General features: G+C 60.6%; 1 protein-coding gene across 4 annotated transcripts in view; it reads left to right on the plus strand.

Annotated features, from left to right (window-relative positions):
* Nucleotides 1–9,918, plus strand: part of EEPD1 (endonuclease/exonuclease/phosphatase family domain containing 1) — an 83,458-nt gene extending 73,540 nt beyond the window's left edge. For all 4 annotated transcript variants that reach the window (XM_059655856.1, XM_059655852.1, XM_059655851.1 and 1 more), the window contains exons 5-8: nt 1,002–1,136; nt 3,107–3,245; nt 7,463–7,657; nt 9,307–9,918. In XM_059655856.1, the coding sequence (XP_059511839.1) occupies nt 1,002–1,136; nt 3,107–3,245; nt 7,463–7,657; nt 9,307–9,506 (669 nt within the window). In that variant the 3' untranslated portion in view covers nt 9,507–9,918. The remainder of the gene's footprint in view (nt 1–1,001; nt 1,137–3,106; nt 3,246–7,462; nt 7,658–9,306) is intronic.
* Nucleotides 9,919–11,773: the final 1,855 nt, after the last annotated feature.

Here is an 11,773-nt window from a genome sequence, read left to right on the forward strand (position 1 = left end):
GCATTGAGATTCGGGGCTTTTGCATGATAACTGTGTGCTGGGTTACAGTTCCCAGCCTTTGCTGGCCATCAGCTCTCTTTTTAGCTACTACTTAAACACGTGCCATAAACCTCATTTCTCTGGGTTTTCTGTGTTGGGGTGGAGATGGTTACTGTGGGAGGCAGCCCTGTACGCTCACCGTAGGCTGGGAATAGCGCTGAATTGGATGGACTAGGTCTCGATTTTACCACTCTGGCCCATGGGTCTCCCTCCTCAGTCCACATAGAGATCATAGCACCTTGCTTTGTTGTTGTTGCTAATAGCACTTTACAGATATGCAGGTTCATGATGCTCTTACAGTCCCTTTAACACTCGGTAGTCATCCCTTCAACAAGTACCCCTCCCCGCCTACTGCCAGGGGTGACAAGGGCAGCCCCGAACACCGCATGCTGCCAACACGGCCCTGTCTGCCTGCCCCTTCCGGCCCTCACAGCGCCTGCTCCCGGCTGCAGACCCCGGGGTCCTGTCCACCTGTGAGGGCTTGACCGGTTCCTGCATTGGCACTGTTAGCCCCGACCCCCACTCACCTGTAAATATTTAGGGAGCGTCTACCAGGCGCCAGGCCCCGTGTGTTGTGAGCAGCAGGTAACCGGTCAGCACGCCCAGCCCTTGGAGTCTTCCTGTTTGGGTTCTCAGCATTGCCATCTACCAGCCGTGGGGTCTCGGGGAGTTACCCTCTCTGAGCAGCCTAGTCTGGCCTCCTCTGGCCCGTGGGGGAGGGAGTAGCCACCTCGCAGGATGGGGTGATTAGAAAGGCACCCCACCCACACCAGAGAAGCGCCCAGGCACTGGGCTGTCTGGAAAGCCCTGGGGATTAGGATATTGGTGGTATGAGACGCCTGGAGGGTAAGATTTGCTTCAGGAACAGCCCCTGAGTGTGTAACCCAGGACTTCCGACCTCGTCCCCCGGGTCCCCAGCCCCGAGACCCACCTCTCCAAACTAACGCCTCTCTTCTCCGCAGGGGGCCGGCTTCTCGGGGTTCCTGTGGGACGCGGGGGCCGGGGTGGAGCTGAGAGACGCCGCCTCGCAGGAGAGCTCTCCGGGCAATGGGCACGGGAAGCCCGCAGGCCCCAGCCCGTACCTGGCGCGCTTCAAGGTACCCGCTCCGCGTCACCGCGAAGGCCGCTTCTCCTAAAGGGGAATGTCCCTGTGAGTGGGAGCCAGGGAAGCCCGGCTGGCTGGCCTCCTGGGTTTCACTTGGCAGTGACCTTGCCCAGGGCAGGAATGGGGGGTTCGGGGGCACCCGGGCTCTGAGAATCCCCACATCTGGGCAGGAGGGATGGCAGGCGCTGGCCCCCAAACCTGACACACCAAATCCCCTGGGGAGACTTCCTCACACTCGGGGACTCCTGGACCCCGAGCCTTATGGGGTTTCCCTCCAGGACAGGGCCCAGGACTGGCCAGCTTCTCAAGCACCTCCCCGCCCCCCCCGCCCCCCCCCCCTCCCACACACACACAGAGCGCTGGGTCAGGGGCCGGCAGCCGAGGCCCTCCTCCTCCTTACCAGGCAGAAGGGGGCCCTCGGGGGATCATTTGGGTTTGGAGGGGGCTTGGGAGGGGCCTCTGGGGTGTGGGCCCAGGACAGCTGCAGATGCGCCCTCACCTGTGCGAGTGTCTGTCCCACCAGAGGCAAGAGCAGCCAGCAGACCTGGCGGAGCTGCCTCGCAGGTCCCGGATGCCGGGGCAGAGTTGATGGACGGCAGGCGGTCAGGTGCTGGGCGGCGGGGGGAGGAGAGGCCATCGGCCAGGACAGACCACGGAGTTGGCAGTCCATTGACCTGACCCCCACGGCACTGACCTGTGACTCACAGGGTCCAGCAGGTGGGGTCCCTCACTCAGAGCTGGCAGGACGCCTGCTGGGCGTCAGGGCCGCCCCTTCCATGGGCTGCAGAGCAGGTCCAGAGCCTGAGAGCTGCCCCACCCAGCAGTTTCTCCCTGGGCCCCGGGTCCACTGGCGGGTGGGCAGCCCTGCGTTGGGGGTGGGCTGCCCTGCGTTGGGGGTGGGCTGCCCTGCGTTGGGGGTGGGCAGCCCTGCATTGGGGGTGGGCTGCCCTGCAGTGGGGGTGGGCTGCCTGAGTTGGGGCTCATGCCCTTCTCCCACCTGTGGCTGTAGAGTTGCAGGGATTCCTGAGCACACACTTGGGGGTGCCTGGTGGGGTGCTGCTCATGGTACCGATGTGGAGATCAGCTGGTATCATCTTTAAACCCTCCTCACAACAGCAGATCCCTTTTCACGTTCAGTGGTTGTACCAGCTTCGGCCATGCGGGCGACACCAGCGCCCGCGGTGTCTGTGAGAGGCGGCCGTCCTTAATGGCCAGTGAGAAAATGCCCGCCTGTCGGAGCGATCGGCCCACATTCTCCAGATGGAGCGGCCCCAGTCAGCCGCTTCGGGCCCCATTCCAGGCCGGGCAGGCGCACGGGACAGAGGCGTGGCTTCTCTCCCCCCAGGCGGGGTTTCCCTGCCCACATGAAGAGGGGCCCCTGCGGTCAGAGCCACAGCTGCAGAAAGCTCCCGGCTGGGGGTGGGGGCAGGCCGGGCTCACATCTGTGAAACTGCCAGCCGTCACTTCCCGGGGCCCCAGCACACCCTCCCTTCCGATCAGTGTGTAGTGTGGTTGCCGTGACAGACGGAAGTCAGGATTGCCAAGCCCTAGCAGCCAAGCAACAGTGCGAGCTCAGGGACCAGCCCCACCTGCACCCCACGGCCCCTCCTGGGGACGCAGGACGGGGCAGAGCCTGTGCGGCAGGTGAAAGCGAACATCGGGGCGCGGGGCCTCCAGGGGGAAGAAGGCTCCTCGGTGGGGGATGCGTGGGGGAGGGGAAGGGGGGCCCACAGTGGGCCTGCAGAGGATCCAGGCAGCCCCCACCCGGAGGGGTGCCCTGCAGGGGGTGGGCGAGAGAACATACAGGGCTCACCCTGCAGGTGCTTCTGACCCGTCTCACAGGGACGCCTGCCTCGCCTCCTGCTGTCCACGTGGTGTATGAACTACGGCGAGTCGGTCCTCACGGGAACCGGGAATAGAAGCATCTAAGCCTGTCCTGTTGCTTTGTCTCCTCCTGTCCAGGTGGGAAGTCATGACTTGACTCTCGTGAACCTTCACCTGGCGACCCTGCCCCTCCCGGCGGGGGAGAACCCCAGCAGGAATCACAGCGACGGCCCCCGCGGGGCTGGCTTCGCCCAGGCCTTGCAGGAAACCCTGAGAGGTGGGAACTGCTCTTTCTCTGGGGCGCGGCCGAGGCTCCGGCTTCTGCGGGGCGGGCGGGGCGGGCTCTGCCAGCACCTCTGTCCTGCGGGCTGGTCCTTGGATGGGCAGGGTGCGTGGTGAGGGCACAGGAGGTGCACAAGGAGGTGGCCACGCCTGCACCTTCTGCAGCCGGCGCCCGTGCACAGGGACCTCCTTGTCTCTGCGTATCTAGCATGCGGGACCCACAGCATCGGGTGTGGCTCCGCCTGTCGGTGCTGGAAAGGGTTGGGGGGATCGATGACGCCGCTCGGCTGTGCCACCTGCTGGTGCCACCTGGGTCTCTACACCCGCTCATCTTGTGAAGGAGAGACGGCTGAGGGCCAGAGCTCTCGGAAAAGCTGCTTTTCATCTCAGTCCTTCAGCAGCTGCAGGGCCTCAGACACCTCGTCACACATCACCCGATGGGGACCCACAGTGCCGCCCTCAGTGCCTGGGGGCTCGCTGACTGTGAGAACCAAGCCCATCGGTGCTGGTGGACGGGAGTTGCCTCGGAAGATTCCAGAGGGATTGAAGCACATGAAGAGGCAGATCTGTGTGCGCTTTGCCGGGCGGCGAAGCCGGGATGTTTCAGCTGGGCTCGGGTTTTCGGGGTCGCTGGGCTCGGGTTTTCTGGGCGCTGGGCTCGGGTTTTCGGGGCGCCGGCCTTCTCTGGTGAGAGCTCGCAGTCTGGAATTCTCTTTCACGTTTTTGAGTTCTGACCAATATCCTCTAGCTTTCTCAGCATTTTTCTTGTTACTTTGGCCCCTCACAATGTAGTCAATTAATGAAGAAGCGACTACAAAAATAATTTGGCCAAACTCTACAGTCTTACATAGAGATTGTTTTGTTGCAGTAAAATGCACATAACATAAAATGTACCATCCTAGCCATTTTTAAGTGCGAGTGTCAGTGGCGTGAAGTACTTTCACTCGGTTGTGCGACCATCACCGCCCTCTGTCTGCAGAACTGTGTCATCATCCCAAACTGAGATTCTGTCCCCTGAACCACTAACTCTCCCTGCTCCCCTTACACCCCCCCTCCGCCCCCGCCCCAATGCCTGGGAACCTCCATCCATTTCTGTCTCTATTAGCTTTTCATCTTCATTAGTTTTGGATCTTTTTATGCATCTGGTGAAAGTGACTGCTCTAGGGACCTCTTAGAAGTAGAGTCTTAAAGTCTTTGCCCTTTTGTGTCTGGCTTATTTCATTCAGCCCAATGTCCTCAAGTTTCCTTTATGTTGTAGCACGTGCCAGGATTTCCTTCTTTTTAAAGCCAGATGCCATACCGTTGCATATAAGGTGAAGCAAAAGTAGGCTTATAGTTGTGGGTATTCGAAACACAGTTTATCCCTGTATGATTATGTGTTACTGAATTATTTCCCACACAAACAACTGTACACCTACTGCTGCCCCACCCTGGACATTTACTGCCTGCCCATCCCCCAGTTTGGTTTACCTGTCCATCCGCCAGTGGGCACGTGGGTTGTTTCCGTCTTCCGGCTACTATGAACATCAAAATGCGGCTTCCGTCCGGGGCCAGGATGTGCTGGGACCTGCGTTCTCCTGAAAAGATGAGTCTCTGGGCTGAGAAGGGAGCAGCTAGGTGGGAAACTGTTCGCCTATAGCTAGTCTGTGACCTATTCACAAGGATGGCTGGATGGCTTTTAGAATCTGTGGCCATTCCTATTGTTCTTGATCTCAAGCTTTTCCCTTTTTTTTTTAACGTGGAAACAGAGGAAACCCGCCAGGTCTCTGCTGCTCTGATAACCGCAGGCACTCCCCGTTTCTCTCTGGCACCAGGGAGTGGTCAGGTTTGCATCAGAAAGCCTGGGTGGGTTCATGCTCCAAGTCCCCAGCGGGCCGCTGACCCACAGCAGCGCGGCCTTGACGTGTCCGGGTGCGGGCGGTGACTCACGCTGCCGGTGTCCCCCCAGGACTCGGCCACCCGAGGACTCAGGAAGTGCCCCTGCCACGGGCGCAGCGGGCAAATACAGGCCCAGGCAGCTCAGCTGAAACAAAGGCCAGGCCTGGCTCCACAGGCTGTCAGAGCAAACAGCCATGGGTTAGCGGGCTCGGCCTTCCTGCCGATGTTGGAGGCTGTGCCAGGCTGGCATCAGTGGGGGCTGTGCCCGTCATCCGGTGGCATCTTCTCTCAGACCCTCCGGGGCAAGACCAAAGCCGGCACAGAGTAGCGTCCGGCATCTGCGTGGACGGCCCCGCCGCGGGGACCGGCACCTGCCATGTCACTGACGTTTTACATGCCTCGGGGCCGTCTAGGAAATCCGCCCGAGCATCCTCCCTTCCCTCCTGGGAGCCAAGGACGTGACCGGGGAGCCCAGCCGAGGCGATGCTCTCTGGGAGAATCCAGGCCTCTGCACCCTGAGATTCTCAGCGACAAGCAGTGTCTCGATGGCTTCCCCGCCGCCGTCACCTAAAGGAGAGGAGCCGTGAGGATCCCGGCGGGCGGCGCCTATGCGGAAAGAGCTGTGGCCTCCTACACGGAAGACAGAAGAGCGTGCCTTCCATCCTGCGGTCACAGAGCTGGGCCTGTGGAGCCTGCACACCCTGCACATCCAGCATCCCTCCTGGTCGAGAAGGGTCTTCCAGCCCCCTCTTCCTCAGGTCTGCCCCTCAGGGACACCTCTCACTGTGGGAACCTTCTGCCTCAGCCTGTTAGCACCTTTATTTTTCCTCCATCGTCAATACAGGCAGCCACCCCCTCTCCCTTCCTTTCCAACCTGAGCGGCACCTTAGTTCTGAGGGCTTCTCAGCCTTTCCCCTGTGTAGTCCATGTGCGTGTACTGAGGGTCTGCGTGCAGCAGGCCCTGTTCCAGGCACCGGGGGCTTGCGATGAGCCCCCACCCATGTCCACGTGGCTGTGTCACCCCAGCTCTATGGACGATCCTGGACTGGAGCGCTGGCTCAGTGCCTCACCTGCAGAGAGGGCCTGGCACAGGGCCAGGGCTCAGTGGATGGCTAACTGGCCAGGTTTGACTTGTTGTGAACATCGTCCTCAGGTCAGCTTTCCCACTGGAAGACAGGTCACTTCGATGGAGGCTGAGGGGCCATCTCTGCTTCCCTCTCATCCCCTTTTTGTCCCTCTTGCTCCTAGAGGAGGGTCCCCTGCGGTGCACGCGTGCCCTCTGCTGGTGGCTTGTGCCATTTCACTTTCGAGTCTTCCCCTAACAATGGTTATGAAGCAGATTTGGGTCAAGGAAAAGGATTTGGTGGGTATCCGGTACAGTGGGCTCTCGGCTACGAACTGCTTTCTTCAAAGCCTCAGTGATTGAGCATCAACCTATGAGCCAGGAGGTCACGGTTCGATTCCCAGTCAGGGCACATACCCGGATTGTGGGCTCCATCCCCAGTAGAGGTGTAAGTCATTGATGTTTCTATTCCTCTCTCTGAAATCAATAAAACATTTGTTAAAAGAAAGGTGTGACAGAAACACTGCGCCCTGAGAAGTCATGGCTCCCTGAAGGGAACCGGAGACAGGCGGCGATGGTCAGGCTGTCCATGAGACTCGCTGAGCCCAGCGGGGCCCACTGCCCTTTCAGAACGTCTGCTCACTTTGGACAGTTCTTCATAACTGTCCCACTCACTAGTATACATCAAACCGTGGGGGGAACGTTGAAAATGCTTTAGAGAGAAAAGCTCTCCAGGGCGGCTCTGTATTCGTCTGCTGGGGCTGCCGTAACAGAACACCACCGATGGCGGCTTGCACAACACATGCATTTTCTCCCAGTTCTGAGGCCAGAAGCCCAAGGCCAAGGTGTCAGCAGGGCTGGTTTCCCCTGAGGCCTCTGTCCTTGGCTTTCAGACGGCCATCTTCTCCCTGTATCTTCACATGGGCTTCTCCTCTGTCTTCAGGAAATGTTTCTTTGAACTTTTGTAAAATCTCTGGGCGAGACCCTTAGGCCTGCTTCTGCTGTGAGATTTGGAACACGAGCTGGACTAGGGGTGACCTCAGCACACACGGCCCCCCCCATTACCAAGTGTGTTACTAACCTCCTCTTGAAGGTTTGGGGGTTTTCGCACAAGGAATTTGGGGAAATTGGAAGAATGAGAACCACCGGCAGTCCTAACCCCTGGGGGCATCAAATCAGAGACTCGCGGTCCCACTTACAAATGGGCTGTGGTCAGCGCCCGGTGTCCTTCCCGCCACGACTTCTCCTGCTTTTCTTCCTTCCACTTCCAGGAGAAAAGGACGTGGTTGTCCTGGGGGACTTCGGCCAGGGCCCGGACAGCAGTGACCATGACCTCCTGCGGAAAGAAAGATTCCACCCCCTGGTCCCCGCGCACACCTTCACCAACATCAGCACCAAGAACCCGCAGGGCTCCAAGTCCCTGGACAACATCTGGATCAGTAAGAGCCTGAGGAAGGTTTTCACAGGTAAAGCCCGTCGCACCTCCTCTCCTGCTCGGGAAGGAAGTAAGCGAAAGCCGTCTGAACCGGCAGCGCCCATCCTCTGGGCTGAGCAGGAGGCAGGAGTTACCCACCTCCTCTGGGGGCAGTGATAGGGTTACAGTTCCAGTCACCATATAACTCATTCCAACTGAGCCACTTTTAAGAGTGAAGGTGGGTGTGAAAAAGAATGGAAAGGCATTCACTGACCAACAGCAAGGCACATGGAGTGTGTCCCGGGCAGACCTGGGGATGGGCTAGCAGAGACCGGCTCAGAGATGAACTGACACCTTACCCCAAGTCTAGGACGCCTAGCCACTCAGCCAGCATTTCTCCAGCCTGTCACATCCAGGGCTGTGTGTGGCCTGCGGTTACGCACACGCAATGCCCAGGAGCGCAGTCGGGGTGAGCAGAGTGTTGGGGTGACCGATAAGGCAGGAGAAGCACGTAGACAGGACCCCACCAGGACCAGGGTGTTGTGGGTAATTAGCACTGAAAAGCAGCCCACCCCAAAAACAGGAGCCTGCTGAGATGACTGGGGTCAGAAAACAATGACAAATGTGGAAGCCGTAGGCGCTTCTGCTGAGAGACAGGAACCGGGGTCTCTGTGCTGCCTGGAGGCTTTGGGACCCCAGCGGCTGCACAGAAACGTCAGTGAGACAGTCACAGGTGAGAGGGACCAGGCCTGGGCCGTTGGGGGACGGGGACACGCAGCCGGGCTGAGGTCCTCAGGGCCAGAAAGCCCAGCCTGGACACTGGTTTCCTGGGGGGCTGTGTCCTGAGGGGGAACGTGGGGCTCGGGGGGCCACCGAAGGCACTGTTCTCATCAAGCCAGCCTAGAGCCCAAGAACACAGGACCCTATGAAAGCCACCAGGCAGGTCACCTGTGCTGTGCTGCTCAGGTGTAGAAGCTGAGGCGCAGGGAGGAGATCCCACTGTGGGGAGAGGCCATGGCTCAGACCAGAGCGGCCTGGGCCTCTCACACTGGCCCACGTGGCTCCGCCCCAAGGCCACAGCCTCGCATTCCACTGCTCTGCATCGGCTTTTGGAGCTATTTCATTGTTTTCCTGCTTCATATATTTCTTAATCTTTATTTTTTAAATATTTACTGGCTCCTAAGTCTCTGTAACTTGCCCGTTGTTCCCCTTTTTATGGAACTGACCCCCCAGCAGCCTTGCGTTGGTCATCCCGGGAGACGTCTGTCCCTGTGTCAGACACTCCTGTTCTCAGATTAGAAGTGTGCGTGGCGAGGAGGCGGCCAACCATCGGCCGACGGGTGTGGGTGGGCAGGCGGCCTGGACGGCGGGCTTTCAGGGCCTAAATGACCAGCGTCACCTGTTCAGAATCAGAGTGGCCGGGGCATCTCAGTGGCAGGGCGCTCCAGGTAGCCGTGTGGGCGGGGCAGTTGTCTCCGCCCACCAGTTCGTGCCCCGCCCACCAGCCTGTGGTCCCGCCCACCAGCCTGTTGCCCTGCCAATCAGCCTGGTGCCCACCCATCAGCATGTGGCCCGCCCATCAGCATGTGGCCCCGCCCCACCAGTTCGTGCCCCGCCCACCAGCCTGTGGTCCCGCCCACCAGCCCGGGGCCCCGCCCACCAGCCCTGCGCCCCGCCCTGACTCTGGTCCCGCTCCCCCAGGTCACTGCGCGGTGCTGAGAGAAGGCCTCACGAACCCGTGGATCCCCGACAACTGGTCGTGGGGCGGCGTGGCGTCGGAGCACTGCCCCGTGCTGGCCGAGTTTTTCGTGGAAAAGGACGGGACCAAGAGGGAAGGCCCGCGGAGCGGCAGCGGGGTCGCCTTGGAGCGCAGCGAGGCCAACATCAAGCACGAGCGGTGATGACTCGGCGGTTTCCCGCTGTTCACCGCAGGGGCGCCGGCGGGAGGCAGCCCTTCCCGGGAGAGACGGGGTCGCACTGCCTCGTGGTCTTCGCCCCGCCGTCTGCGCTGGGCCCCGACCTGCCCGCCTTTTCGCGGACCTTTGAGGACCTCTCTGGGGAGGGAGGTGCCAGTGGCCAAACCAGAAACCCAGCGGGGAGCCGGAATGCCTTCTGCTCTCTGGCCCGCCAACCTCTGCAGACGCAGCCGTCCATCCCGCCTGGGTTGCAGCGCAGGGAACAGTCGTGGAGGCAGGAAGGGAGTGTGCAAAGCGTTCTGGGCTGCGAGGCCTGGCTGAGCAATGCCGGGAGCTCTCGTCTCTGACCGCCAGTCTGATGTTCTGGCTGCAAATTACATAAAGCTTCTAACTGTGACTGAGCGTTCTTCTCAAATATTCTGAGGGGTGGTGGTTAGTTTTGTTTTGAAATGTGAACAAATGAGGCTGCCTGGCTTCGGGGAGAGTCGGGGGCTGGGTCCCCAGCTGCGGGTGTTTGGTGCCCACTTTGGATGCCTCTGGGCGTGGTGAAGGGGAGGGGGGCTTGAGGGTCCTAAACACAGAGCAGCCCCTCCAGGGAGCTCCATGCCATCCCCTGCCCCGCTGAACGCCACCCCCTGCCCCAGACTCTCTGAAGTCTGCACGCCATCTCCTCCCTCCCGGCCTGTGCCTCACCATGGGGCCCCCTCTGCTAGGAGGTCTTTCATGATGGAGTGCTCCCCCTCCTCATCCCTCCTCCCCCCAACCCGTGGCAGCCACTGGTCTGTACTCTCTCCGTGGGCTTGCCTTTCCCAGTGTGTCCTATAGTTGGATTCACACTCAGATCGGCTTCTTCCCTAGCAACCCGCGTTTAAGCTCCTCTGGGTCTTGCGTGGCCCCACAGCTCACGCCTTGTCCGCGCTGAGTAATATCCCACCACTTCTATCTGCCCCTCTGTGGGTTGTTTCTAACCCCCACCCTCCTCCAGGTCCCCTGCCACCCGACCCCCCTGTCCATAGTGTGGCCTTTCTGCCGATTCCTCCCGCCCCTGCTGTCCTTCCTGCACCTGCCTCCCAGGACTGTAGATGGAAAGCACCAGAGAGAAGAGAAGAAAGGTGTGTTTCTACCCATTCAGCACACACTGTGCACCCGCCAGGCTAGGCCCTGGGGAAGGGCAGGGCCGAGGGCTCGCTCCAACGTGGTCCTGGACCTGGGTGGTGTCTGTCAGCAGCTGCAGGCCCCGGATGTGTGGGTCTCCTGTGCCCTCCGAGGGAGCCTGGGAGAAGGGGCTGCAGGGTCTCTGAAGAGGTGGCTGCAGGGATCCGAGTGCCAGGCCATTGGAAACCTTGCCTCTCCCTCCTGCCTCTGCAGCGCCTCCCGCAGCGGCCAGGCAACTCGATTCGATTGGTTCCTGCCTCTCCCATCCCCTGGGAGAAAACCCAGGCCCAGCTGGCGTGGCTCAGTGGCTGAGCATAGACATGTGAAGTCACTGTTTGATTCCCAGTCTGGGTACATGGCTGGATTGTGTTTTCAGCCCCAGTAGGGGCGTGCAGGAGGCAGCCAATCAGTGATTCTCTCTCATCATTGATGTTTCTATATCGCTCTCCCTTCCTTTCTAAGAAACACACACACAGGCCACCTAATGAAATCAAACCCGGAGACCTCAGGCTGGTGATCCCTGAGATGGTGTCCCGGCTAGAACACCCACCCACCCTCACCCCTGTTAGCTCTCCACCGGAGCCCCTCCCTGCTGCTGGCAACTGCCCCCTCATGGCTCCCACCCACCGCCCAGCTGAGCCTAGGCTGGGACAGGGAGGGGCAGCCTTCACCAAAGGCTTACGGAGGGAAGGAACCACCAGGGAGTCACGCAGCTGATTTATGTGGCCTGAAGGAGGACCCTCCTCATCTTCAGCTCATGGGGCAGACGGGGGTCTCCTGCCTGCCTCCTCCCCTCCCAGAGGCCAGCAGCCCTGCCTGTTGGGAAGGCCCTGGGGCAGGTCTGCACTAGCAGGAAGGGCAGCGAGAGGACATGACAGGGGAGCTCCCTGCCGGGCTGGGACTATCATATCAGCGGAGTTCACCTGCGGCACCTGCTCCCTTTCCCAGCAGCAAGGCCTCTGGCGTCTGTGTGCCCAGGAAGCGCCCGCCCCCACAGGTGCACGCCTACAGGTGGGCATCCTTAGCCTAAGGGGTCTTGGGAGCCCTGGTGCGGGGGGGTGGGGGGGGACGGATGCTGCCTGCCCGGAGTGCCCCGC

This window comes from Myotis daubentonii, chromosome 10 (assembly GCF_963259705.1).
Source record: "Myotis daubentonii chromosome 10, mMyoDau2.1, whole genome shotgun sequence".
Classification (NCBI taxonomy): domain Eukaryota; kingdom Metazoa; phylum Chordata; class Mammalia; order Chiroptera; family Vespertilionidae; genus Myotis; species Myotis daubentonii.